Here is a 26,431-nt window from a genome sequence, read left to right on the forward strand (position 1 = left end):
TGCAGACACTTTCGAATATGGAATTTCCTTAAAAACCCTCTCCTTTCCAAAAAGGATTCTTATTATTATTGCACAATTCATTTCCCTAAACGAACTTGCCGGTTTAATTATTAACCGACTTACATTTAATTCTACTCCATATAAATAAAACTTTGTACAAGAAAAACTGATGTAGGACAAGATTCTGAAATATTTTATTCTTATTTTATGATTTCAGAATTAAAAAAAATAAGAATCTAAAATCTTATTTAGAATTAGAATTTTATTTTTGAAATTATATTATTAGGAAATCTAATTTGTGCTACCTGTTTTGCACATTTTTAATCTTCTTGTTTTGGCATGATTTAGGATTTCTTCTAGGAATTTTTTTTTTCTTTCCTTTTGGGATTTTATAAGTCTTTTATTTTATGTTATTTTCTTCTTTATAATTTCTTGACTAGCAAGAAATTGTCTTACTAGATTCCTACCTAAGATAGGATTTCTCTACTAGTATAAATAAGGGTTGTAACCTATTCAATTATTCAACTTTTACATCAACAATATTCAGAGTTTTTCTCTTTCTTTCCTTGTGTGCAAGGTTCATGTGGATTCGAGTTCTATCATTCGTTTGATTAGTACGCAACTAATTTCTTTGTTAATTCCACTACGTCAAAAACTACACTCACATTCCATAGAACAAAATTGGCCCATTCCATAATCTCTAGCACCCAAAAAAATAAAAAATAAAAACATGAACACAATGGGTGCAGCCGGGGTTTGGGAGGAAGCCACCGCGAAAATCGCCGGATTCATGTTCACCTGCATCATGTTCAACCAGCTCTTCCCCGATTTCCTCCGCCGCTATCTAGAGAGCCTCAAGGACAAGTTCGTCTTGTACTTTTTTCCTAACGTCGAAATCACCTTCCACGAATACTCAGGTTCCAAGCACAAAATCAGCGAGGCCTACTCGCTCATCGAGACCTACCTCAGTTCCAAGTCCCCCACGCATTCCAACCGGATCGTGGGCGAACTGGTCAGGAAGCGTGAATCTGTCGTCCTCACCATGGACGCTAGCGAAGAAATTGTAGACGTTTTCGATGGCGTTGAGGTCAAGTGGTTTCTAAAAGTTAATCTTCCTAGTTCGAAGACGATTTCATGGGGTCCGTGCGACATGGAGAAAAAGAGTTACGTGCTTTCGTTCCCCTGTAAAGATAGGAAAGTGGTCACGAGAACGTATTTAGATTATGTGATGGGAGAGGGGAGGGAGATCGCGGTCAGGAATAGGCAGCAGAGGATTTACACGAACAACCCGAGCGACAATTGGTGGGATTACAAGAAGAATCTGTGGAGCCACGCGGTGTTCAAGCACCCTACCACGTTCAAGAGCCTCGCGCTTGATCCGAAATTCAAGGAGGAAATCATCGATGATCTCGCGACGTTTAGCAAAGGGAAAGAGTACTATGAGAAAGCAGGGAAGGCCTGGAAGAGAGGGTACCTTTTGTATGGTCCCCCTGGGACTGGTAAATCCACCATGATCGCGGCGATGGCTAATTACTTGAACTACGATATATACGATCTTGAATTGACCGCGGTGGGGGACAACACGGAGCTTAGGAAGCTAGCTAGTGTGATACCGAGTAAGTCCATCGTTGTGATCGAGGATATCGATTGTTCTCTCGATTTAAGTGGCAAGAGGGGGAAGAAAAAGGAGAGTGAGATTCGCGATGGCGATCCGATTGTTAGGAAACTGAAGGAGGAAGGCCAAGGCGGTCGGGAAAGCAAGGTTACGTTGTCCGGGCTTTTGAATTTTATGGACGGGCTTTGGTCGGCTTGTGCGGGAGAGAGGATCATCGTTGTTACCACTAACCATGTGGAGAAACTCGACCCGGCTCTGATTCGGAGAGGAAGGATGGATAAGCACATTGCATTGTCGTATTGCGGGTACGAAGCGTTTAAGGTTTTGGCTAAGAATTTTCTCGACATTGATTCGCATGATTTGTTTGGAACGATCCGGGAATTGTTGGGACAGAGGAATATGTCTCCTGCTGATGTCGCGGAGAGTTTGATGCATAAGACCTTGTCGAGAGATGTGGAAACTTGCTTGCAAAACCTGATTCAGGCTCTCAAGAATGCCAAAGAAGATGAAACTCTTGAAGGGGTAGAAAAAGGATGCGAAAAAGAAGACGGGACCATTGAAGACGAAGAAAAAGGATGCGAAAAAGAAGACGGATCCAGTGAAGGTGAAGACGGAACCGGTGAAGGCGAAGAAGGATGCAAAAAAGACGATGAATCTTGTGAAGGTGAAGAAGGAAGCAAAAAAGAGGAGTGTTAGGAATAGGACAGTATGTTAGAGAAATTAATCGTTGGTAGCAGAATCTAGAATACTAAATTATTTTGAATTTCATTAGAAAATTTTCAGTGATTGTTTTCATTTGAGTTTCTTTTTAGAACTTGTTTCGTGATTGTTTTAGCTTCAATTTTATTAAATGGGAAACCTTTTTTTTGTTATTCCGATAACTGCAGTGTACAAACGAATGTGTAGGCATGTGTTTGTCATTCTTCAAATTTGAATCGTTCACTTTGAATCCCACGAGGGCCAAACATTTCAAATCTTGGGGCCACTGGACTATTTGTTTGGTCATCGATTTCAGGTCCTAGAATTAAACGAGGTTCGCACAAGCTGGCCTGAATATCCGGCCATAAAAAATAGTTCAAGCATTCACGGTGCTTACTAAGAACTATTTCTTCTTCTTTTCTTTTTTCTTTTTATTTTTTATTTTTTATGTTTGTTGTACTTGAAAGTTGCCCTGTGTTCATATTGTGAGGCCTATATGCTCCCTTCTCTTAACCTTTCTTCTGCAGCCGATGGGTTACAATTTGTGAATGCATATCATGTACTTGTAACTTGAATGAACAAAGTAGATCGCGAATACATGGGTTCGATTTGTTGGAATTGTTAGATTGGCTATCGTTGATTAATTTCGTTAATTAGTTATGGAAGGTGTTTTTGATCGATGATTCGGAGGACAATCAGCCGTTGGAAGCGAAAAAAACTCTTCCGTGCGAGGGCATAATTCTTGAAGGAGAAAATATGCATCATCTGGAATCAGTATTGCAATCTTCTCATAGCCCTGAAAGTCTCCTTCTTGATACCACAGTGAGTCTTCTAATTCTTCTTCAAGGGCACCAACCCAGAAAAGTTATTCGTGTCCTTGTCTGCGTTACATGCACACTGCCGTAATTTTGTCGTCCCTTGTCTGCGTTCTATGACTTGTCCCCTGCAATTGTTGACAAGCTTGACTGTCGAATCATTTCAGGAAGGTTTAGGTTAAATAACGGAGATGGATAGAAAATGTCAGGTAAGATAATCGATGGACGACATACTTCAGTTAAACTGTGTGGTTGGAATGGGTTAAAGTCACAGGGGCGGACTTAGAAATTCATGGCACTGGGGTCAAGTTTTATATGTAAGTATTTGCAATATCAATTTCTATGTTGATTTTATCTTTTTAAGTTATTTATTTGTGAAGTATATTAAGGGTCTTATTTGAAAAAATTAACTCCAGACTCTCCAAAAACACAGAGTTGATCTTGTGTAAAACTTGGAGAAACTCATTTTACTTTCTGCAACTTTCTTTATCTATTTCTATTCACTCATTATATCAAAAATATTTTTGAAAGATGAAAACCAAACAAAAGCGCAAAATTTACTTTGACTTTTAATTTTGCCACGGGCTAATTTTGGTTTAGAGCCATGAATTATTTTTACCGATAATGAAAATGGTGTTGCTGCTGCTGCTGCTTTTTTTTGTTGTTGAAGTTGTGGTGTTGCTTTGCTGCCATAAAATCAGAGATATAGAGAGGAAACGGGGTGGGGCCGTGGGGGAGGGTAGGTTTGTACTTGAAAGACTCAAAAGTCCAATCATTCACAAGCTTTTCCGGAGAAAGAGAGATTGACTGGGCCGGATGTGAGGATTTGGCGAGGGCAAAGATTGAATTATTGTTGAAGTAATTGGGGCAAATTTACTAAAATATTCCAAAAATGTATGGCCATCACGGGGTAGTTTCCAAGGCAGTGGGGTCACATGACCACCCCTGCCATTATGTGCGTCCGCCACTGGATAAAGACATGATAGATTATATTTAACCATTGGTTGAGCTGGTCAAGCTCCCATCCAGTTGGTTTTACTGTCTAGTTCGGGCTAGTCAGTCATTTTCCAGCGAACGTCAACTTCGTTTAATGATCGGATCCGTTCATATTGTAGATCTTGTCGAGACACGTAACCATGTCAAAAATCATGTCCATCAGACATCATCAATAATGATTGGAACACATTTATTTCGTGAAAAAATACATACCCACACTGGATTGGAACCCCTCATCCATTTGTCCAAAATAAATGTGTTCCGATCGTCTATTGAACGATATCCGATGGAAATGATTTCTAATTTGGTTATGCGTCTCGACGAGATCTACAATATGAACGGATCCGATCATTAAAAGAAATCGACGTTCGCCAGAAAATGGCCGACTGGCCCGAACTGGACAATAAAGCGCACTGGGTGGGAGCTTGACCCTGGTTGATGAAGGAGATAATCCGAGCTAGTAGGATTAGTTGATCCCTCTTATGGTGTACTAAATGGATAAATAATCCCCTAGTCCATAGAATTAATAATGTTATATCGTGTACTAAATTCGATTTGTATGTTATTGAGTTTAGCTTATTTTGCTGGGCTATATTGCAAGAATGGCCTCCTAGACTTTGATTACCAATTTATAACACTGATGTGGATTTTTTATTTTTTATTTTTTTTTAACGGAACACTGATGTGGTTGATCAAGTATATAATCTGTCCAAGTCAATTTTCCAATGTTAATGATTCTGTGGGGTCACAAATCTAAGTGAATAATTCATGGTTCTTGATAATTACTAGTTCGAAGAGAGTTTATTGGCTTCAATCCTGAAAATAGCACTATATTTATTAATGATGATTGCACTCTAAATCTAATCTTAATGTCTAATGTCTTTTAAATATATTCTTCTTTATTGTAGCTCAATTGAAAAAAGAGCCATAGGTATTCTTACGAGGATACTACAAGGATGTATGGATTTTAAGTACTTGTTTTTTTTCAAGAGAAAACCAACATTTTGAAACAAGAGATATATAGTGGGGGTCTACAACCAAGAACGGAACTGGGGATTGGGTCTCAGATGAGCACTGAATTGTCCTTAGCTTAGCTTAGGATATGATGCCATCATTTCCTTGTTCTTTTTAATCTTTGAAACAATTTCAAAGATTAATAAATTTTCTTTTGCTGTTCAAAAAAGAAAGAAAGAATGGAACCGGGGACAGTGGTGTAATCCGAAATATCTATTTCGGTGATCAATGTTCTTAATTTTATCTCAATAATGGACGGGTTAAATCTGGCCGAGATGAAACATAGAATGCTCATGGCCAAGTCATTTTGGATGTTGACAAGTTGGTTAGCTTTAATGTGAACTCTTTTCTTGGGAAAGCACCACACACACACACACCCCCCATTTTACTTTTCAGAAATCTTTTTCCTTACTGGAAAGACAAAGGAAACTTCATACGGAGTAAACACTAAACAAAGGAGACCCTGTGACAAAAGAACTTTAGACGGGTTCATCCTTCTTTATTTACCCAGAAAAAGGGTTCATTCTTCTTTGCATAGGAGTAATTATTGGGAGAGGCTCGAGAAATAGTCCGGTTGATTGGTGGGTTTTTTTTCTTCATATAATTGATTAAGGTTTGATTATTGAAATCATGATGCAAGAAAGTAATCGTTTGTGAATTTCTTAGTCTCGGCATGGATGTCCCTCTTTTGACCGAACCGAAAAGAGGAGCAGTTGCAATGCACGTAAACTGGTCCGAAAACCTCTAAATTTGAACCAAAGGAGAATTATTGGGTGACAACAAATTTATATATGGTTCCAACTTGTGAATGCGTATGTGAAATCATCTGAGTGTGTAAGCTTCATATGCATCATGCGGGGTTTACGTGGAACGAAAGATTTCGGAAAGTTTTGTGTTTGGACATTTGTGTACCTAACGTTACTTTTCTTTTAGTGAGTAAGCAAGTCATCAATTCGTAAGAATGATGATTTATGATGAACCATTTTTTGCCGTACACGGTCAACGGCTTGTAAGAGAAACTAGACAACGGGGTGGTGCCAACCAAGTAATTAGGTTGCAAGTCACGGATTTATCCCTATTGTTTGGGGATGATTATATAGGCGCATATATTGGAAGTAGAATCTTATTACGATTGGATCCTTGAATTTAGAATGTTAGGTCGTAAAATCTATGAAGTGTAAGTATCTAAAAGAGTCTCATTATGATTGGATACACTTCACGTCACACTACACGTTGTAATGTTTTAGTCTTCTCCTCTTTAAGGGGTGCCACCTAAGGAAAAACTATTCTATGGTCTACGCGGTGCCCCGATACCCTTTTTCATTATACATTTTTGTCGGATTCACTAGTATGTATGAATCGCACGAGAAAGTGGGCCACTGTATAATTATTATTATTACCCAATGTGGACACAATCAGATGACTGATAGCTGATAGATCTTCTGTGGGGCCCGAATTAGGTGAGGTAATATTGCAAGAATATTGGCCTCCTAGACTTTGATTACAATTTTACTATGACACTGATGTGGTTGTGACCAAGTATAATCTGTCCAAGTCAATTTTCCAATGTTAATGGTTCTGTGGGGTCACAAATATAAGTGAATAATTAATGGTTCTTGAATCTTTTGATAATTAGTTCGGAGTGAGTTTATTGGCTTCAATCCTGTCAGTAGCACTATATTTATTTCTTTAATGTGAGTCATTTTTCGAGATTTCAACCTTTGTAGCACTATAGTATTCCTTAACGATTGCACTTTAAATCAAATCTCAATGTGTAATGTTTTTTAAATATATATTGTCGTTTATTGTAGCTCAATTGCGAAAAAAAGTCATAGATATTTTTATGAGGATGCTTTGAAGATGTCTCGATTTTGTTTAAGTTCCCGCTAAGAGATATATAGTATTTTTGGATTTTATTTTAGATATTTTTAAAGATATTTGGGTAAAGTCATAATTATTTACTTTTCTGATTCCTCTCGTCGAGACGAATCAATAGGTGTAAAAAAAAATTGTCGCAAAACGAACAGACGCGAAAAATATTTGAATAAAAAAAACGAAAAAAGCTCAAAAATCAATAAGCAGAACTTGTTATTTCAAGAGAAAACCAACATTTTGAAACATGAGACAGTGGGGGTCTACAACCAAGAACGCAACCGGGGACAGTGGTGTACTGTACGATTCGAGACATCCATCTCGGTTATCAATGTCCTAAATCTTATCTGAGCCATTGACAACTTGAATCTGCATGAGCCGAGATGCAATCTAGACCATTTAAATGTCGAAATGAATGACTTGGATCGTGACTTCAATTGGCTTGGTGACCAAGAATACTCATGGCCAAGTCATTTTGGATGTTGACAGGTTTGCCTTTGAGGTAAACTCTATTCTTGGGCAAAGCTTGTTTGTCTAAAACCATTAGCCCACAAAAAAGCAGAGAGGAAACTTCGGTGGACGACACACACACCCCGTTCGAATCTTCTTTCTTTACTGGAAAAGACAAAGGAAACTTCATAAAACATTGAACAAAGGAAAGAAGAGACGGGTTCATCCTTCTTTGCGAAGGAGTAATTATTGGGTTCGGTTGGTTGGTTGGTTTTCTTCCCACACAATCGATCAGGGTTGGATTATTGAAATCAGACCCCAAGAAAGTAATTTTTTTGTGAATTCTTTACTTCCGGCATTGACGACCTGCCTTTAATTGCACCAAAAAGAGGAGTAGTAGCGGTGCCCGTAAACTGATCCGAACACCTCTAAGTAATTAGGTTGAAAGAGTCATGGATTTGTCCCTATCGTTCGGGGATGATTATATAGGTGCATTTATTGGAGGTAGAATCCCATTGGGATTGGATCCTTGGATCTAGTAGAATGTTAACAGGGATGACACTTGTCGGGTCTAATACCCGTACATTCCCCAACCCCTTAGATTAGGAAAACTCGTAGAATGTGGACTCACTGTGATTATTTCCGTAGGGATAGTGGCGGTGCAGGAGAGTCGATACACGCTTGAAACCCTTTTTTGGGATGGTCTCTCCGATCACCGTAGTAGCTCCCCGTGTTCGGTTAAGTCGTGGTCCCTAAAGAACTTTTCGAGCCGGGCAAGATTCTGGTCAATGGTGGGCATACGCTTGTCAATTTAACATTCGTCGAATTTGGTCGTAAATTAAATCGAAAACGTGTAAATACCTAAAAGAGCCTCGTCCTAGGTAAAAGTAATACTAGTAAAGGGGCTGAGGCTGATTCACCATTTGTGGTCCTATGCACTATTTTACGAAAGAAAGTTGCTGCCAAAAGTCGTACAAATGACGAAAGGGGTGATTCATGGCTCTCCATAGCTATGGGCCATGGCAATTGGTTGATCCTTTATTTCAAACTAATGGAGTGTTCGGAAGCCAACTTTTGAATTTTCATTTTTAACTTTTTGATTTTTTGAATTATAGTAAGAATATATTTTAAATCTAGTAAAGTATTTGAATAATATGTGTAAAATCTATTTTACAACATGAGTTTGAGAGATATGTATAGAATATATTTTGTAGGTCTTTTTGTTTAAAAAAAATGAAAAATAAGAGCTCAAAAAGCTCATCTCCCCGTACTTTTTACTTCTCTTCTCTAAACTCCAAAAACCGAGAAGTCATTTCACCCATGGCCAGCCAAACACCTAAAAGTTAAAAATGAGAAAGTGAGAAGTTGATGTAGAACATGTGGAGGCCCAATTCCATGATCAGCTAGACCGAGCTAAGCCCCGAAAGTCTAAACGGTGTTTAATTTCAGATTACCCAAATCGGCTAAATTCGGACGAGCTCAGAATAGGCCCAAACTTGGTGGGCTGACTTATTTTCGCGCTCCAGTCGATACTCATTAACCCTAAAGGTTGATGATGAATGGTGTTTTTCGGCCCGATTCATTCGTTTAGGCTTTCTATTGCGTTATTTTGCCGTTTTAGGAAAGATTTGTTTCTTTAATAACTCTTAGATCGTAATTCCTTTTAAGTTGATTCTTTTTGGGAAAGTCTTATTTTTCTTTCCCGTTTTCAATTTTAGGAAAAGCCCCAAATTCTGGAACTTTTTAATTTCCAAGTTTATTTTTAGGGTTTCTAGAGTTTCGGCCTATATAAAGGTTTGTAACTTAGGGTTTATGCAGCTTTTGATTAATAATATTACAGAGATTTTCTCTTTCTTTCTTGTGAGCAAGATTTGCTCGTTGCGACGAGTTGTTTATCTCGTTTGGATTAGTACGCTAACTAATCTCTTCGTGAATTCCGCTGCGTCAGAAGTGGAAAAGGTGGCGCCCAGGCACTAAATTTAGCATCTCACCTGGTCACTAGATTCTTAGCCATGTGACCATTTGAGTCTAGTGAAAGGTTTTAAATAGCGCAATACAATATGTAGCGGAAATTAGTTGTATGTACCATAATTTTTGAAAATCAGTTTTGACTAACTTTTTTTAGAGCTCCTATATCGGTCGAATCAATCGCGGAGCACTGAATCAATCCATACAGTGATTTTCATGTATAGCGGTATCAAAGGACCAAAAATCGCTAGGCAGCCTCCATTATGTAAAACCTGATCATGTGCATTATGAGGTGTCCTTTACTCTCTTTTTTCCAATCCAATTGAAAGAAATTATTTAGTGATCTGAGACAACGCAACGTGTTGCACAGCACACTTCTCCACTGTTCGAAGTTCTAATACTATTATGTTAGAAAAGGAAATTGTCAAGAAGCTTGCTTTTGATGATGTAACTAATATAAGCCCAACATGCCTTTGTATAGACTAGACGATTAAGAAACCTAAAACAAATAAGGAAAATATGAATAATATATACTCTTTTTTTTTACCATTCGTTAATCCTAATCTATTCTATCCTAGGGGATTTTGGAAGAGGGATGCGTACTTACAGAAATTGAACTTTGTCCATGTGCATATAAAAGAGGCACCAACTGCACTCTATTCCACTTGCAACATGAATAATAACCTAGACTAAACAAGAAACATAACAATAAAACTTAGAAAATACGGTAACATATATATGATAGTATATCTTAATATTATGTGCCAACATCCAGTCATCCACCACACAATGCTTCGGAGCCTAGTACTAAATGTTTGAACCCCGAAATGTGTGACGGAAAAAAGTGTCAGACACCATTGAATAATTACTCAATTGGTGATGACTAGTAGTGGGATCTTTGGAGATTCCATTTCTTTTTCATCCTCTGAGCCCATATAACAGACCTCCAATTAAAACATCTCAATTCACTCAAAAGCTTTCAAAAAAAATAGACATGGTGAACACTCTGCCTTTCATGGGCTACCACGGGTCTGCAGGCCAAGAAGGGATGAGCCAAATGGGTCTGGGCATGGCTATCGCGGCGTCCATGGTGGTCATGACCATGCTCCAGCAATTCCTGCTCACCCACTTCCGCGGATACGTCGAACGGTTGCTTCGGAAGTTGTTCAAGTCGCTGGACCCGAACGTACAAATCCGGTTCGGCGACGACGACAACGGCGGGCCGAAAAACCACGAGGCCTACGCTGCCGTCGAGACCTATCTTAGCTCCAAGTGCTCGGACCAAGCTCCGCGGCTGAAGGCTAACTCGGTCAGAGACATCAAAACGCCGGTGCTCTGCATCGACGTCGGCGAGGGGGTTGACGATGAGTTTAATGGGGTTACGGTTCGGTGGCAGCTGGGGGAAGAGAAAGAACAAGGTGAATCGTTCCGCGGCTCCCGGAAGAACAGGTACGAAGCTGAGTTTGATACTGTCATACATGCGTTCGGAATCGTTCGGTCCGTGTGGATCTCACGTGCATCATGAGAAATTCATCTTAGTTGTTCTTAGCTTCCTTTCTTTTTTAGTTTGTGGGCTGCAAGAAAACTCGAGAAATTAAGCTGTTTTTCGTGAAAAAAGATGCTTAATAGATTATGTTAGATTTTATCTCATATCGTTCACCTACCCGAATACTAATTCTCTTGAAATTGGAACAGTCTTGGAGTTTCCGAGATGGGTTCTCGTTAGAATATCTTGTACACTACTACGCCCTCGTCCCAATTTAATTGTCACTTGTTCTATTCTAACCGGCTAAAAAACGAGTTATATCTTTAAGTTTGTGACGAATTTCATATCATGTATATAAATTTTGTTTGATAGATCTCGATTAACCACTGATCTGGGTCGAAAAACACAGGTACTATACTCTAACCTTTCGGAAAAGCAACCGGAAAATGGTGGTGGGGGAATACTTGAGGCATGTGATGGAAGAGGGCAAGGCGGTGGCGGCAAGCAATCGGCAGTTGAAGCTCTACTCCAACAGTTCGAGCGAGCACGGATCAAACTGGAAATACATAATGGATTTCGATCATCCGGCCAAATTCGAGACTCTGGCCATGGAGAAGGAAAAGAAGGAGGAGATTATCGACGATTTGATCAGGTTTTCTACAGGGAGAGAGTACTACAGGAGGATCGGAAAGCCTTGGAAGAGAGGGTATTATTGCAATCTCAGTTTAATTTTCATGGGTAGTTATGTCTTCGTAATCGAAAATGACATGCTTTCCCCCACCTAATAAAGTGTGTTCGTAGAATATAATATATTCCTTATTCCTTCATTAAACATGATCATGCATCCTACCCACACAGTGTGGACAAAGAAAAATGAAAAATTAAGCAGTAGCAGAAGACATTTCTGTTAGCAAGTTTTTGAGAAAAATTTGGGTGCAAATAGGGTGTGGTTGACGTGGTACCCGTGCATCACATTTGAGCCATCCGAAAAATGCAACCGACGGATCGGATTAAAAGTTACTGAACGGATTTATAAAAAAGAAAAGAAAAAGAAAAGAGTGTTTCAATCCGAGCCGTCGGTTGCATTGTTTGGACGGCTCGAATGTGGTGCACGGGTACCCGATTTGCAACCAAAAATTTCTCCAAGTTTTCACCTAATTTCTACTACATTTCTGGGCAATTTGTAAGAGATTTGGACGGCTCAGATGTGGGGCACAGGTATTTTTCATATGTGAGAGGTTGTGTAAATTGTTGTGTTTGGATTGTTGTGTGAGTAGCATCTTTGTTTCTTTTTTTGTTCCAACTCTGTTTGGTTTTCACTTTTCAGTGTTACTACCAGTACCAGAGTATACATTTTCATCCAACTATTTCAACTGATTATGGTTTTCTTCTTTTTGATGGTACTAAAAGAGTACTACTATTCACAGTTTTCCTTCTTCCATCTCCACAGGTACCTCCTTCACGGCCCTCCAGGCACCGGTAAATCCACGATGATCGCTGCAATAGCGAATCTCCTCAGCTACGACGTCTATGACCTCGAATTATCGGCGGTTCTTAGCAATGCCACCTTAAAACGCCTCGTAAACAAAATCCCCTGCAATTCGATTCTCGTGATCGAAGACATCGACTGTTCGAGCAGAATCACTAACCATAGGGAGAGAAATACTCCTAATCAGGGCGAGGAAAAAAAAGAGAAGATACTAGAAACAGTAACATTGTCCGGACTTTTAAATTGCATTGACGGGCTTTTCTCGGCAAACGACGGTGGGAGGCTAATGGTTTTCACGACAAACCACGTGGAGGCAATCGATTCGGCGCTGCTTCGGAGGGGGAGAATGGACAAACACATCGAGATGCCGTTTTGTGGGTTCGAGGCGTTTAAGGTTTTGGCGAAGAATTACTTGGGGATTGAGGAGCATGAGCTGTTTGGCAAAATCGAAGGGTTGTTGAAGGAGAGTAGTGTTACTCCGGCGGACGTGGCGGAGAACTTGATTGCGAGGAGGGGGGAAGGGGAAGACTGTGGCGATGACTGCTTGAAGAAATTGATCGAAGTTTTGGAGAAGAGTATCCAACAAGTGTTGGACAAGAAAGGGGAAGGGAAAGGGAAAGGGAAAGGAGAAGAAATTGAATCAGATCCATCATGTATGTCTAGCTGAGAAAATATCACCTGATCGGTCATCAATAGATACATTAACAAATTGTATAAAATGGACTACGCATGATCAAAATCATGTGAATCGTCCAGTTTATTCAAATTGGTAATGTATCGATTGATGACTGATCAACATCTTTGTTTTGAGGTTTCCTTTGAATTGATAGCAATTGTTTTGGTTCACTAATTACTACAAGACAAATATGTTGTTTTCAGTTAGTTCCATGTGCTTGTTTTAAGTTATCAACAAAAGTTATGATTGGTAATGCCGAATCCTTTTGTTTGTACCCATTTTTGACCAAATCGAAAAGACCTTGATCTCAGATTAACTGGGCCATTATTTTTGGAGCAAGGCCCCAGTTTAGTTGTGAGGAGGCCCGGACCATTTACAGAGAAGTAAAGTACAAATGTTTCTGGGCCTAACTCAGTTCTTAGAAAGGCAGTAGATTAGGGAAAATGATGGCCCATGACGTGTTTTAATAATTAATACTCTCTAAGAATATATTAAGAACAATTGTTAATGCTGAAAATGTCCTTGGCAGGTATTAATTATCAAAACATATCATTAGATACGATAACACCCTAATCCGTTTAGACCACGCACGGTCCTGACACGTCCGCATCACACGAACTCAACGTTCCTTGACCGCAAGGCACGTACATTACATTTTTTGAGCAAAACGCCTTTCTTCTCAAAACTCGTTTTAACTGGATGACTCAGCACTGATTTGACAATAGTTGTTTAGGTGGATTCAATTGCCTTGATGACAAAAGAATCCTCAGCAGCACGAGCGACAAAAAAGGAGCTTTATTTGAACTTTGATTCTCTGGGTAGGGTAGGCCTGTTGACAAAACAGAGAGACAAAACGTTGGTGGACATCACCGACCCTGCTCCCAAAACAAAATCTTACTCGCGTATGTTCCTTTCGGAATCTTTTTCCTTGCTGGAAAGAGGAAAGAAAGCTCATAAAAACATTAAACAAATGAGACCTCAATGGCTAAGAATAAGCAAGGATACATGGATCCCACGTATGAAAATGTTATGTGGTGAAGCCGTTCTTCAAGTGGGTGGTGGTGAGCAAGTCATCAAAGGGTAAAATAGGATGTATTTACAATTTTTCTATCCCGGGTGTTCGGACCAATTTTACACGCGTCTCCAACTGATGCTGAATTATAAGTTAATGCTCGGGTAATTTTTTAGCGACACTAAGATTTGGAATGACTAACCTCCTTGGTATTCGTCCAGCTGACCTCTTAGACATGACTAACCTCCTTGACTAACCTCCTTCAGTTGTTATCATGTCACTTGAGCCAATCCCTTATGACGTACGTGCATCAAATGATTTAGCAGAAAGAATTTCGACACAAATACAAACATGTTTCTAGCGTCGTCCACACATGGTGAGATTTCAGTTTTTGTCACGATACAGGTGCAGTGGGTTTCCGTACAGATAGTGGTGTTGTGTGACTGAGCAATACTTCTTGACAGAGTTGACGGGGTCCAAAATCATCCAGCGTATATCAATTTCATTTCCATCATGTGAAATCTATGATTCTACGGTATGAATGGTTCTTGACGCATATGTGGTCGTAGCATCATCCTTTTAGCGGTTAGCAAAGTCATCCAATTGTGAATCTTTACATTCGTAAAATAAAGTATTTAAAAATGTCCTGATAAAACAAGAGAATTAATTCTGTCACTCCCTTTTTGTTAATAGTACTCATCTTCTCTCACAAAATAAATCATCTTATATAAATACAAAGGAAAATGACATTAACAAAAAGATGGGTGACAAAATCACTCCCCTGAAACAAAAACAAAAGGAGAAATTTAGGGTGGTTCATGGTTCATTTTCTTGGTTCGTGACGTGGGACCGTAATTGGATGCTGACGTAGGACATCACGTGAATGTTTCACTAAACGACGAAGAAATAAGAAAGGAAAAAGTGGTACTAGAATTAGAGAGGAAAAGAAAAAGAAAAAGAAAAAAGAAAAGAAAAGAAATTTAGGTGGTTGGTATTTGACTAACGTAATAAATATCCCACTCATTAAATTTGGAAAGAAAACCGAAATGATCCTAGTAATTTAGTGTTTGTATTAATTTGGTTCTTGCAGTTTGAATTGGCTCGATTTACACTCTGTAGTTTTCATTTTATTCTAACTTGGTCCAATCACGAAAAACTGTTTTTTTGTTCTTTTTGTTCTTTTTTTTTCTGCTTTTGAATTAAGATTGCTAACACCCAATCCTTCTCATGATTCGTTCAAATGAAAGTTTCGTGCACTAATTCGATAATATATTTGGTAACCACAATTGGTCTGATGATCAAGCGTACTCTGCCTAGTTTTTTTGGTAAGCATACTCTACCTAGTTTTTTTTTTACTTCAGATATCGTCAAGAATCATGAAAAACTACTTCTTCACCTTTGAATTAAGATTGTTGATTTGCTCCCTCTCAAAGTTTCGGAACTTTTCTGGTGTTATCAACTCCTTTCAAGTGGACAGTAGATTTGAGACAGCAGGAGCCCGAACCCACCCTTGAGTTATCAACAAAAGGTAAGACAGCTAATGCCGAATCCTTTTGTTTGCACCCATTTTTGACCAAATCGAAAAGACCTTGATCTCAGATTAACTGGGCCATTTTTTTGGACCAAGGCCCAGTTTAGTTGTTAGGAGGCCCTGACCATTTACAGAGAAGCAAAGTACAAACGTTTCTGGGCCTAACTCAGTTCTTAGAAAGGCAGTAGATTGAGCACGAGCAGGGTCATGGAAGCCATCTTTCAGGGAACTTACAACTACAAATACAGCAAGAGAGGGCAGGCCCAAGGCTCTCGCCTCATCATTTCAATGCCAGTTTTTAGTTTTTACAACTTCTCAGAATTTACTTTCAGCACTTTTTCTTTCACGCAAGACTTGTAATTCCGATAATAGTAAATCATTTGCTCTCTTCTTTTTCTTATACCTCGTCACTTTATTCACGGAAATACAAGTGGCTTTTGTTCCTTGTCCATTTTGTTATTCACTAAATACTAAGTCCTTCACGAATCACGAGTGAGGCAAATTCGAACCAATCCTCCTGGCCTTTCCCAAAAGGTTGTGAAGCAATCGCTTGCAAGAAGTTAGATCAGGATACGAAGACTCTCTAATCCGTTTAAACCACGCACTGTCTTAACACGCCCGCATCATACGAACTCAACGTTTCCTGACCGCAGAGCACGTACGTTACATTTTTTGAGCAAACTCCTTTCTTCTCAATACTCGTTTTAACTGGATGACTCAGCACTGATTTGACAATAGTTGTTTAGGTGAATTCAATTGCCTTGATGACAAAAGAATCCTCAGCAGCACGAGTGACAAAAAAGGAGCTTTATTTGAACTTTGATTCTTTGGGTAGGGTAGGCCTGTTTGACAAAACAGATCGAGAGACAAATTGGTGGACATCACCGACCCAAGAAATTTGGTTTGTACGGTTTCAAACCAATGGATCATATTTGGTGTTCTTAATAAGTTAAAAATTTGAGATTGAACAAACAAATCGGAACGGAATGAATAGTTCATAGAAAAATATCAACGTTACTAAGAACTTAAATACTGCAACTAGGACCCTTGGGTATTCCTCAAATATCGAACTTTTGTTGAACAAGAAGTAAGAGTGTGTTTGGAGAAAATTATTTTTTTCTGTAAAACAATTGAGTCTTATTGAAAGATAGAGTGTGTTTGATTTTTCATTAAACTTCTCGAAAATTGACCGAAACAAAAAACGGATTTCACAATGTAATAATACGTCTTCTCTCATCCGTAACTAACAACACACTTTCCCATCTGTAACTTCCATTTAACTGCCACTCTATAACTGCACGTCTTCTAGTATTTTTTACATACGGTCTTGCTTTTTCTCTCACTTGATTACGTCTTCTTCCATTCCATTATTCTTTTCTTTGTTTTTCTTTAAGTTTATTGAATTTTTTTCTCTAATGTACAGACGCGGTTGCTTGAATGCCATTTAGGAGACAATACTACTACGTGTCCCCAAAAAATGAGGGTTGAAAACCGGGACTCCAAGTTGTAGCCGCTACGCAATTGATTCATGGTATTTTATTTTTCCTTTGCCTTTCGAGTCGAACAGCTTACTGTGCACACGCGTCAAGTGTGTCCTGGCCTCGAATTATTTTAATGGAGGCCATGTGCATTTTCTTTACACTCATAGATTCACTACGCCATCCTTTTCTTGTCGTTCTCTCAAACCAAAAAGTAGTCTTCTCCGTCCCTTCCAATTTCCTTCTCTTTTCTTTACCTTTAAACGTGGGGCTCTCTCTCTCTCTCTCTCTCTCTCTCTCTCTCAACGAAATTCATATGAAGCTACAAATTAACCTCTTTAATTGTAACCGTACAAACCAAGTTTGAATGAATCAAGAAATTTCTTGGGATTGATATGGAATATGTCCAACACGCGTATGAAAATGTTACACGAGGATACACGGATCCCACGAATGAAAATGTTATGTGGTGGAGCCGTTCTTTAAGTGGGTGGTGGTGAGCAAGTCATCAAAGGGTAAAATAGGATGTATTTACAATTTTTCTATTCCGGGTGTTCGGACCAATTTTACACGCGTCTCCAACTGATGCTGAATTATAAGTTAATGATCGGATAATTTTTTAGCGACGCTAAGATTTGGAATGACTAACCTCCTTGGCATTCGTCCAGTCGACCTCTTAGACATAAGGCCTTCAGTTGTTATCATGTCACTCGAGCCAATCCCTTATGACCTACGTGCATCAAATGATTTAGCATAAAGAATTTCGACACAGATTCAAACATGTTCCTAGTGTCGTCCACACGTGGTGAGACTTCAGTTTTTTGTCGCGATATAGGTGCGATGGGTTTCCGTACAGATAGTGGTGTCATGTGACCGAGCAATACTTCTTGACAAAGTTGACGGGTCCAAAATCATCCAACTTATATCAATTTCATTTCCATCATGTGAAATCTATGATTATGGTATGAGCGGTTCTTGACGCATATGCGGTCGTAGCATCATCTTTTTAGCAGTTAGCAAAGTCATCCAATTGTGAATCTTTACATCTGTAAAATAAAGCATTTAAAAATGTCCTAATAAAACAAGAGAATTGATTCTGTCACTCCCCTTTTTGTAAATGTTACTTCCCTTCTTTCACAAAATAAATCATCTTATATAGGCACAAAGAGGAGTAACATTAATAAAAAGATGAGTAACAAAATCACTCCCCTAAAACAAAAGCAAAAGGAGAAATGCTGGTTCATGGTTCATTTTCTTGGTTCGTGACGTGGGACCGTAATTGGATGCTGACGTAGGACATTACGTGAATGTTTCACTAAACGATGAAGAAATAAGAGAGGAAAAAATAGTGGAGTACTGGAATTAGAGAGGAAAAGAAAAAAAGAATGGAAAGAAAGAAAGAAATTTAGGTGGTTGATATTTGACCAACGTAATACATATCCCACTAATTAAATTTGGGAAAAAAACCGAAATATCCCTGTAGTTTAGTGTTTGTGTCAACTTGGTCTCTGCAGTTTAAATTGGCTCGATTTACACTCTGTAGTTTCTATTTTATTCCAACTCGGTCCAATTACTAACTGTTGTTAGCCTCCGTTAACCCCATACACAAATGGGTCCATTTTCTAGTGAATTACCGAACCCTTTCTTCTCTAACCTCCAGACCTAAAGCATTTTCCTAAAAGCAAAACGGAGTCATTTTTTTCTAAAAATCTGATTTTCTGGTCCGTGTTCTTTTTTCTAAAATACTTAAATTATTCTTCCGATATTCAAAAGGTGACCAGGCACACCTAAACTCTATGCCTGGTGGGGACTCTAAGTTTTTTTCTAAACCTCTTTTGTGGCCCGAACTATGGCCGGACCTGATTCTCCTTTACCAGAAGATATGTAGGTAACTTGATGAAAGCTCAGTCCTCTTTAAAATAAAATCCACTTCATTTTCTAAAATTCAAATATTTTTCAAAAATATCTGAACTTCTTTTGTAGAACACAAAACTCGTTATTTTTTATTTTTTTTTCAAGAACCACGTCGCAATCTATAGGAATCAGATCACTTATTCAGATTTTAATCCCTCTCACTCCTTCCCCCCGAAGGCGAACGAGACACGTTTCGGTCAAAGGTAAAATCCCGGGCACGACAAATGGAGAATGGAAGCCGTGAAAAAAAATGGAGAATGGAACAATGAGGCTCTGTGTTTTGGTTTAGAGGTATATTAGGGTAAGAAGAGAATGACAGATTACGGTTTTAACCCTAGAAAAAGGGGCCCATTCGTGTCTGGGGTTAACGGAGTCTAACGGTAGTTAGTAATTGGACCAAGTTGGAATAAAATGAAAACTACAGAGTGTAAATTGAGCCAATTCAAATTGCAGGGACCAAGTTGACACAGACACTTAACTACAAGGACTATTTCGATTTTTTTGCCATTAAATTTTAATTCGTTCGTGCGAAAGAAAACAAAGGGGTATGGATAAGTTATTGGGGCTTCCCTCAAGATTATTACGTAACACATTTTATCCCAACTACTAGTATGGAGTTTATAGAAAACACTTTTTTACCACACATTTGCATAGAGTTCAGAATGGGTCTGAATCCAACATCACCGGTTGTCGTGGATTTTTGACGTGTTCATCGTTCTCGGTGAAGTCTAAAAAACGACCAGTTCATATCATTATTGTTGGCCCGAAAAGAGCCTACAAACTGCCTAAACTGATATGGAGAGAGACTGGGATTTCCCATCCCAAAAACACTTCTGACCATTTGCATTTTTACACTACGTGGCGCACAAGCATCAAGGGAACACAGCATCTAAGTATGGTAGACCACACCACACCACATAGCTCTAACGTCAAGGGGTCACAGCATCTGAGTATGGTAGACCACACCACACCACATAGCTCTAACCTCTCTTTTTTTATAGTACAAAATAATTTAGGTGTCTGGACCAACTTATACGCACCTTAACTATTCTGGGAAATCAATCCCCCCACCCATTTGCAGGCGTCCCAATTAAAGTTATAGACTAGCCTCAAAAAAATTGATAACACTTGAGAAGTGTCGAACCTGAATCCTTTGAAGGGAGTAAACCTCTAAATCCAAACATTGACCACTAGGCTGATAGTGAAATCACCTTTCATACTATTTCCCCTGAACCCCAAAGGCCCCCTCTTGAGAGGGCCTGAGCCATTAGTGAGATACCACACCTGGTCACTGGGACCCCCTAACAAAAGTGCTAGGGAGTTATTGTCTATCCTTGGCCTCTATGATAAAATCAGTTGGGGGGGGGGGGCTCATATATGGTCGGTCCATGATCCCTAAATGCTGAAGACTGTCCCTTGGCTCGTAGGTCCTAACACAAGGTTAGAATTCTGGCTTTTTCAGAGTGGTATCTAACTGATGACTCGGGCCTTCAGAATCCAAAATTTTCCACTCGGGATTTCACGTACCTTTAACTCATGACAATTATATAGGGCCCCGTTTCTGAACGGGAAATAAATACTTATTTTTTTAAGAAGGCAATTTTAAACTCAAAAATTATGTGCTTACGCAAATAATTTTTCTATCAATATAGATATTATTTGATATATCTCATTGAGATCTTTTATACGGTGCAAAAAAAATTGAAAAATTATTTTTCATTTACATTATTTTTGAGTTTGAAAATATAAAATAAGTACTTATTTTTTAAAAATGTGTTCTGGAATGGAGCCAATAGGTGTATAATAGTATTTTGTAAAAACACATACCCATAAATAGTATCTTTTTCTAAAAGTCAAGAAAAAGAGGAGAATAAATTATCTCCGCCTGAGTAGGAGAAGTACCTTTTTCCTCCAAACCAATCCCCTAGCGCCACGTCATCAACAGTGCCAAACCAAATGAAAATCATGTGCGGTGTCTAAACATGGGTTAACTCTTCTACTCCTCCGATAAAAACTTTGTAGAAAAATAGTCCGGAAAACAATAAACGATTTTACTAATTTCTGAAAATTACAACATGAACATGAATCTCAAAATTACAGAATATGAAATGTGGATATAAACTGTAAAAGAGTATTAGCAATTCCAAACCGAGACCCGTTTTGTTCAACAGTGCCCTTAAGACAAATTCGCCGCCTCACTAGTGCTGGAAGTTGTGTCGATGTTCGTCTCCCAGGGTTGACTCGGTTACCATTCAACCGCCGGAGCACCGCCGTAGACTGCCCGTCGAACTAACTTGTGTTTGTCCTCTCTCTCTCGAAAAGAACAATTGTATTGCAGAAGAAGTGGTAGAGATGCTTTGGATTGTTTTCGGTGTGTTGAAACCAAAGATAGAGGTCCCCTTATATAGCTGAAGGAGGAAGCCTCTGCCATCAATACGACAATGAATACGAATATTCATGGAGGAGCCAATAATCAATAGGGGAATTGATTTCGTAATTCAATTCTGAAATAAAATTGATACAGTTATTATTTCCGAAATTGAATACACAATCATGGGTAATAACTCTGGGTAATCAACTCAATTTTGACCATTCAACTGTGCACTGTTGTTGGTCCAAAACCCACTTTAAGAGACAATTTCTCATTCATCTCTCAATGAAATTTGTTCATTCTTTGACCGGTTTAAACTCCTTGGCAAGGAGTATCTAAAACTCACTTGGGCCCACCTCTGCGGTGTAGGTCCCACCAAATTCTCTTTGGTTAAAATTCCATTTTTCCAACAAACTTAACCTTTGAAGGTTTCGAAAATTACCTACATGCCACAACACCCCCATTATATCTCACCGACTAAAAAATAGAACGTGCGACTAAACAAATACTTCCTTCGTCCATAAATAAATGACCGGCCTACAAACTTAAACCTTTAAAAACATGATATTTTTTCGTAAAAAAAATTTTACAATTTGAAAGAACTTATTAATATCTATTGATTTGTGAAAAAAATTTGAATTATTTAGCGAAACAAAAGCATCTTTCTGGGAACGAAGGGAGTACAGTGAAAAATTTTATGGACGGAGCATAGTTCTGAATACCGTTTCGGATAGGGTACCGGTTTTTCTACTGGTACGGTAAGTAGCGGTACCGGTCAGGTACCGGGTACCGTTTTGGATTTACCGCAACTACAATATATATAATAATTATATATAATTATAATTCAAAAAAATCCCCCATATCATACAATTCATCATAAAATATCTCTACTAGAGATTCTCTAGTCCCATATTGCTTAGTTACAAAATTATTTTCCACTTTAAATAACTTTGCACACTAGTGAACTTGTGAATGAGAACCCAATAAGAGGTCTCGCGCGCTCGGAAAAATGTGCCGTGGCCGAAGGCAATTTGAAAAAATTGATTCGGAAACCAATTAACCGGGTGCGCGTCACGGGATATTCGTGCGCAGGGGGGGTGCAAATCTGTAACGACCCTAATTTTTTTTTTTTAATAAAAAAATATTGTTAATTAATTAAACTAATAAGTTTACTCGATTATTTATTCTATAATTAGTTTCATTATTAAAATTTCATACAAATCAGTAACTACTTTTTATTCAACATATATACATACACATACATATAAATAATTCTTTTCCCTACCCAAACCTAACACAATGTACCCATCCCAAAATTTTAGGAACCATGTTCCCTCATTTCCTCATCTCTCCCGGTTCTCTCTCTCTCTCTCTCTCTCTCTCTCTCTCCCCCCTTGTTTTCAGCCAAATCACAACTCCATCCCCCTTAATTTTCTCCACATTTTCCCCATGTTTTCTTATAAAGTGACCACCCACTTCTTTTCCATTTAATTCGGCAAAGAGAGAGAGTGTTGTGCAGTAAAGGAGGAGGAGAGAAGAAGAGAAGAAAGAGGGAGGAGGAAAAAATAAAAATAAAGAAGAGCAAAGGAAGAAGGCACCACCACAAAAATTTGATTTCGTTCATTCCATGTACCTGTTTTTATTGCCATTTTCCTCCTAGTTAAACTCGTTTTTAGGCTGTGTTTTCTTCATGAAAGTTGTAGAGGGTGTCAAGACCTTCGATTTTGACCCAAGAATCACCCAAAATGGTCAAGAATCGATAGAGTTATCGCTATTCAAAGTTTGGTAAAATTCTCGGATCCTGATTTCCAGGCAGATTCAGCAACTCTTCTAAACTTCCATTTTTCTCCTACTTAGAGTGGTTTTCGGGCTTAGACCTCTTCACAAAAGTTGTAGAGCGTTTCAAGATATTCGTGTTAGACACAAGAATCGTCCAAAACAGCAGAGGTTTGGTCAAGTTATTCCAATCCAAAGTTGCTGCTAGAATACCAATCTTTCGCCGCCAAATGAAAACCCACCGGACTCCACCGAATCGTTTTGTCCAGATTAAAGGTAGTATAATCGCTTTCCTACTCTCTCCTAAGTATATTATGTGTTTAACATTTCAGTAGAGATCGATTCCAACGTCGCACAACCGAATTCGGTGCTCCCTGATTTTGTTCGGCCATAAACAGTGAATGTAAAAGTATGTGATGGATTTTGATTTGTTTTTGATTAAACCACATTTTGGGCCATCATGATTACACTAGTATTCTGTTCCGGCCCAACTCAATATATTAAACTACAATCGGCCCCCGAGTTTCTTAAATTTATAGTTTCGGCCTATAATATCTTTTGTCCTTTTCTTATTGCTATGTGTATTACCCAGAACTCATAAATAGGTTCTTATCATATTGCTTTTGTTTTAGTACCAATGTAAGTATGATGTTCATAATAAATATATAAGCTCTAATTTTAATGAAAGAAACAATGTATATGACTACATTAAATAGTATTAGACTACCCTAAAGAAATTTAATATAACAAAGTACATAGAAAAATAAAATGACTATATTACCCTTACATTTGAGTAACAACTAAACCAACCTTTTAAGTTTTAAGAAAATTTCTTGATTGATAAACAAATTTAAGGGCATCGGCCCACTCATAAAATATTATATGTTTACTTACTCGCACAATATTATTTGATATGTACTTTTTATCTCATTGAAATGTATCCTGTTATTATGAATTGAGTTGTTATTGACTGTATTATGTTATACGTGCTAGAATGGACTTAGGTTCACTGGGTGGTTACGAGTAGTGATTCACGTAGACGATGTTAAGTAAATGGAAACCTGATAAAGTGTTGAGGTGTGAGGTTGTGGATTGTGATTTGAGCCATGGCTATGGCAAGGGTAACCAATGGGGCCCTATGTTGAAATGGGTAACCAATGGGGCCCAGTGTTTAAGAGATGTTGTGACGCTAATGTATAATGCATCATGGGAAAATTCGCTTCTTTTGTTCAAGAGGGAATAGATCCTATGAGACGGTTATAGTTAGTGGTAGGTGATGTCCGACCCTAATGTACGATGCGTCATGGGATGACTCAATCCTTCTGTTATGGTCTTAAGTGAGAACATGCTAGATACATAATTTAGGTGCGCTCACCTAAGACCCTGGTACAGGACAAACAAGAGGAAGAGTGGACCCATGAGACGGTTGTAGTTAGTGGAGGTGGGAGGAAGGGATCTTGTGGAGAGGATCCTTAGATTTCATGTAAGATGATGGATAATAAAGAAAAAGATGATGTGCTATTATGTTGTACCACTATCTTTTGTTATATTGTTGATATGCTAATTGTAGAGTAAGGGGTTGGTAGGGTTGAGATTATCTATTGAGTTTCAAAACTCATTATGGTGCTGTTGGGCTGGCGTTTTATGCCAGGTAATCAAGAGACCGAAGAGCAGAATCATCTTCAAGATGATCAGTATCAGGGTGAGGACCTCCCAGCTGAGGAATGGGAGTTTGTCGAGCCTTGGATACCCTACCCTTAGAAGCTCTGCTAATTTAAAGTATTGTTATTTAAATTTTCAAAAGTGTTATCACATTTGTCAAACTCTGTTTTTATTTCATTGGGTTGTAAGACAGTTAAGTTGTTTTGAATTCGGTATTTGAGATTTTTGCTGCTAAACTCTGTTTGATAAAATTTTAGTTCTTAAATCAGTTTTATGGATTATTAAATCAATTAGAAATGATTTAATTAACGTGTCCGAAAATCGGGGCGTTACAAAATCCGGAATCTAAGCCTCGCGCAAGTACAATGGTTAAGCCCATGTTTTACTAAAATTTTTAAAAACGTTTTTTTATTTTTTTGGGCCTGAAACGTTTTTTTTTTTACCAGAAAAAAAAAAACGTAGGGTAAAAATAAATAAAAAAAACTCTGCAAAATTTCGGCCCCCCGATACTGGCTGGTATTTCCCGAAAAGTCCGGTACCGACCGGTAATGACCGGTATTGAGACCGGAACGAAATTAGGGGGTTAGGGTACCGGTTCTTCGTCAAAACGGTACGTACCGGCCGGTACGGAACGGTATCAATAACTATGGGACGGAGAGAGTATTTGTTTAGTCACACGTTCCACGTTTTAATCTGTGAGATATAATGGGGTGTTGTGGCATGTGGGTAATTTTCGAAACCTTCAAAGGTTAAATTTTTACCGGAGGAGTAGTAGAGTTTTAACCCATGTTTAGACACCACATGTGATTTTCATTTGGTTTGGCACTGTTAATGACGTGGCGCCGGGGAATTGGTTTGGAGGAAAAGGAGACTTCTCCTCCTCAGGAGAAGATAATTTTATTCTCAAAAGAGAAACCTCTTAAAAGGAGGCATAAAGATATAGGTACCGACGGATATGCAAGGAAATCGTACTGACGGTCGCGCGCGCCACATGAAAAATAGGGTGTTTAGATCAAGCATCCTACACATATCGGATGCCGTTGATTCCTGCGTTGGGCCCATCGGTTTTTTTTTTTAATTTTTGGACGGCTCGAATCGGCTGTCTAGTGACCGGAGACAACCGCGTGCGGCCGTCGGTATGAAAATGATCAGTGCACATAGCACCACTCTAAAAGGAGTGTCCCCATCCACTTATTATGTAGAAAATAATTTTCCAGTCTCCAAAATAGATATGTGGGTTGGAGATGCTACAAAGAGTAAAACCCCAACAAAAACAAGTAAATTTTTTGCTTGGAGATCATCACCAAAGGAGACTGAAAACCCAACAAGAATGCACACCCTTAATTCTTCGTCTAAGCTCTTTTATGAATTAGGCTTGTTCGGTTTAATAAATCATTTGATTTCTTTCTTTTTCCTATTTAAATTATTTTCGTATTTATTAACTTTTCATCATGACAAGAGAAATCTAGAAAGCAAAAAATTATGATCGAAACTTAATATTTTTTAATAAAAACAAAAAAATTAACTTATTTTTTTATTTATTTAAAAAAATAAATTTTGATCATAAATTTTTTAATATTTAAATTCCTCCCGTTACAAAAGAAGCA

At 38.5% G+C, this 26,431-nt stretch overlaps 1 protein-coding gene and 1 long non-coding RNA gene across 3 annotated transcripts; both read left to right on the forward strand.

Annotated features, from left to right (window-relative positions):
- The first annotated feature begins 548 nt into the window (after positions 1 to 548).
- Positions 549 to 13,337, forward strand: LOC131304242 (AAA-ATPase ASD, mitochondrial-like). Of its 2 annotated transcripts, XM_058331408.1 has the most exons (3): positions 10,281 to 10,878; positions 11,325 to 11,621; positions 12,366 to 13,337. In XM_058331408.1, the coding sequence occupies exons 1-3, from the start codon at positions 10,424 to 10,426 to the stop codon at positions 13,069 to 13,071; spliced, it is 1,458 nt and encodes a 485-aa protein (XP_058187391.1). In that variant the 5' UTR covers positions 10,281 to 10,423; the 3' UTR covers positions 13,072 to 13,337. The 2 variants fall into 2 exon arrangements, with proteins under 2 accessions (XP_058187392.1, XP_058187391.1); XM_058331409.1 differs by lacking the exons at positions 10,281 to 10,878; positions 11,325 to 11,621 and adding an exon at positions 549 to 1,470.
- A 9,568-nt stretch (positions 13,338 to 22,905) lies between these two features.
- Positions 22,906 to 25,060, forward strand: LOC131304741 (uncharacterized). The gene is made up of 2 exons (XR_009192459.1): positions 22,906 to 23,438; positions 24,814 to 25,060. It is a non-coding gene; the product is annotated as an uncharacterized LOC131304741 (long non-coding RNA).
- The last annotated feature ends 1,371 nt before the right edge of the window (positions 25,061 to 26,431 follow it).

This window comes from Rhododendron vialii, chromosome 10a (assembly GCF_030253575.1).
Source record: "Rhododendron vialii isolate Sample 1 chromosome 10a, ASM3025357v1".
Lineage (NCBI taxonomy): Eukaryota > Viridiplantae > Streptophyta > Magnoliopsida > Ericales > Ericaceae > Rhododendron > Rhododendron vialii.

Bases quoted from the DNA above. Each gene is read 5' to 3' on its own strand.
- LOC131304242 (XM_058331408.1), top strand. From the start codon at position 10,424: ATGGTGAACACTCTGCCTTTCATGGGCTACCACGGGTCTGCAGGCCAA. The intron at 10,879-11,324 runs GTACGAAGCTGA...CGAAAAACACAG, and splicing joins CGCGGCTCCCGGAAGAACAG to GTACTATACTCTAACCTTTC. The intron at 11,622-12,365 runs GTATTATTGCAA...CCATCTCCACAG, and splicing joins GGAAAGCCTTGGAAGAGAGG to GTACCTCCTTCACGGCCCTC.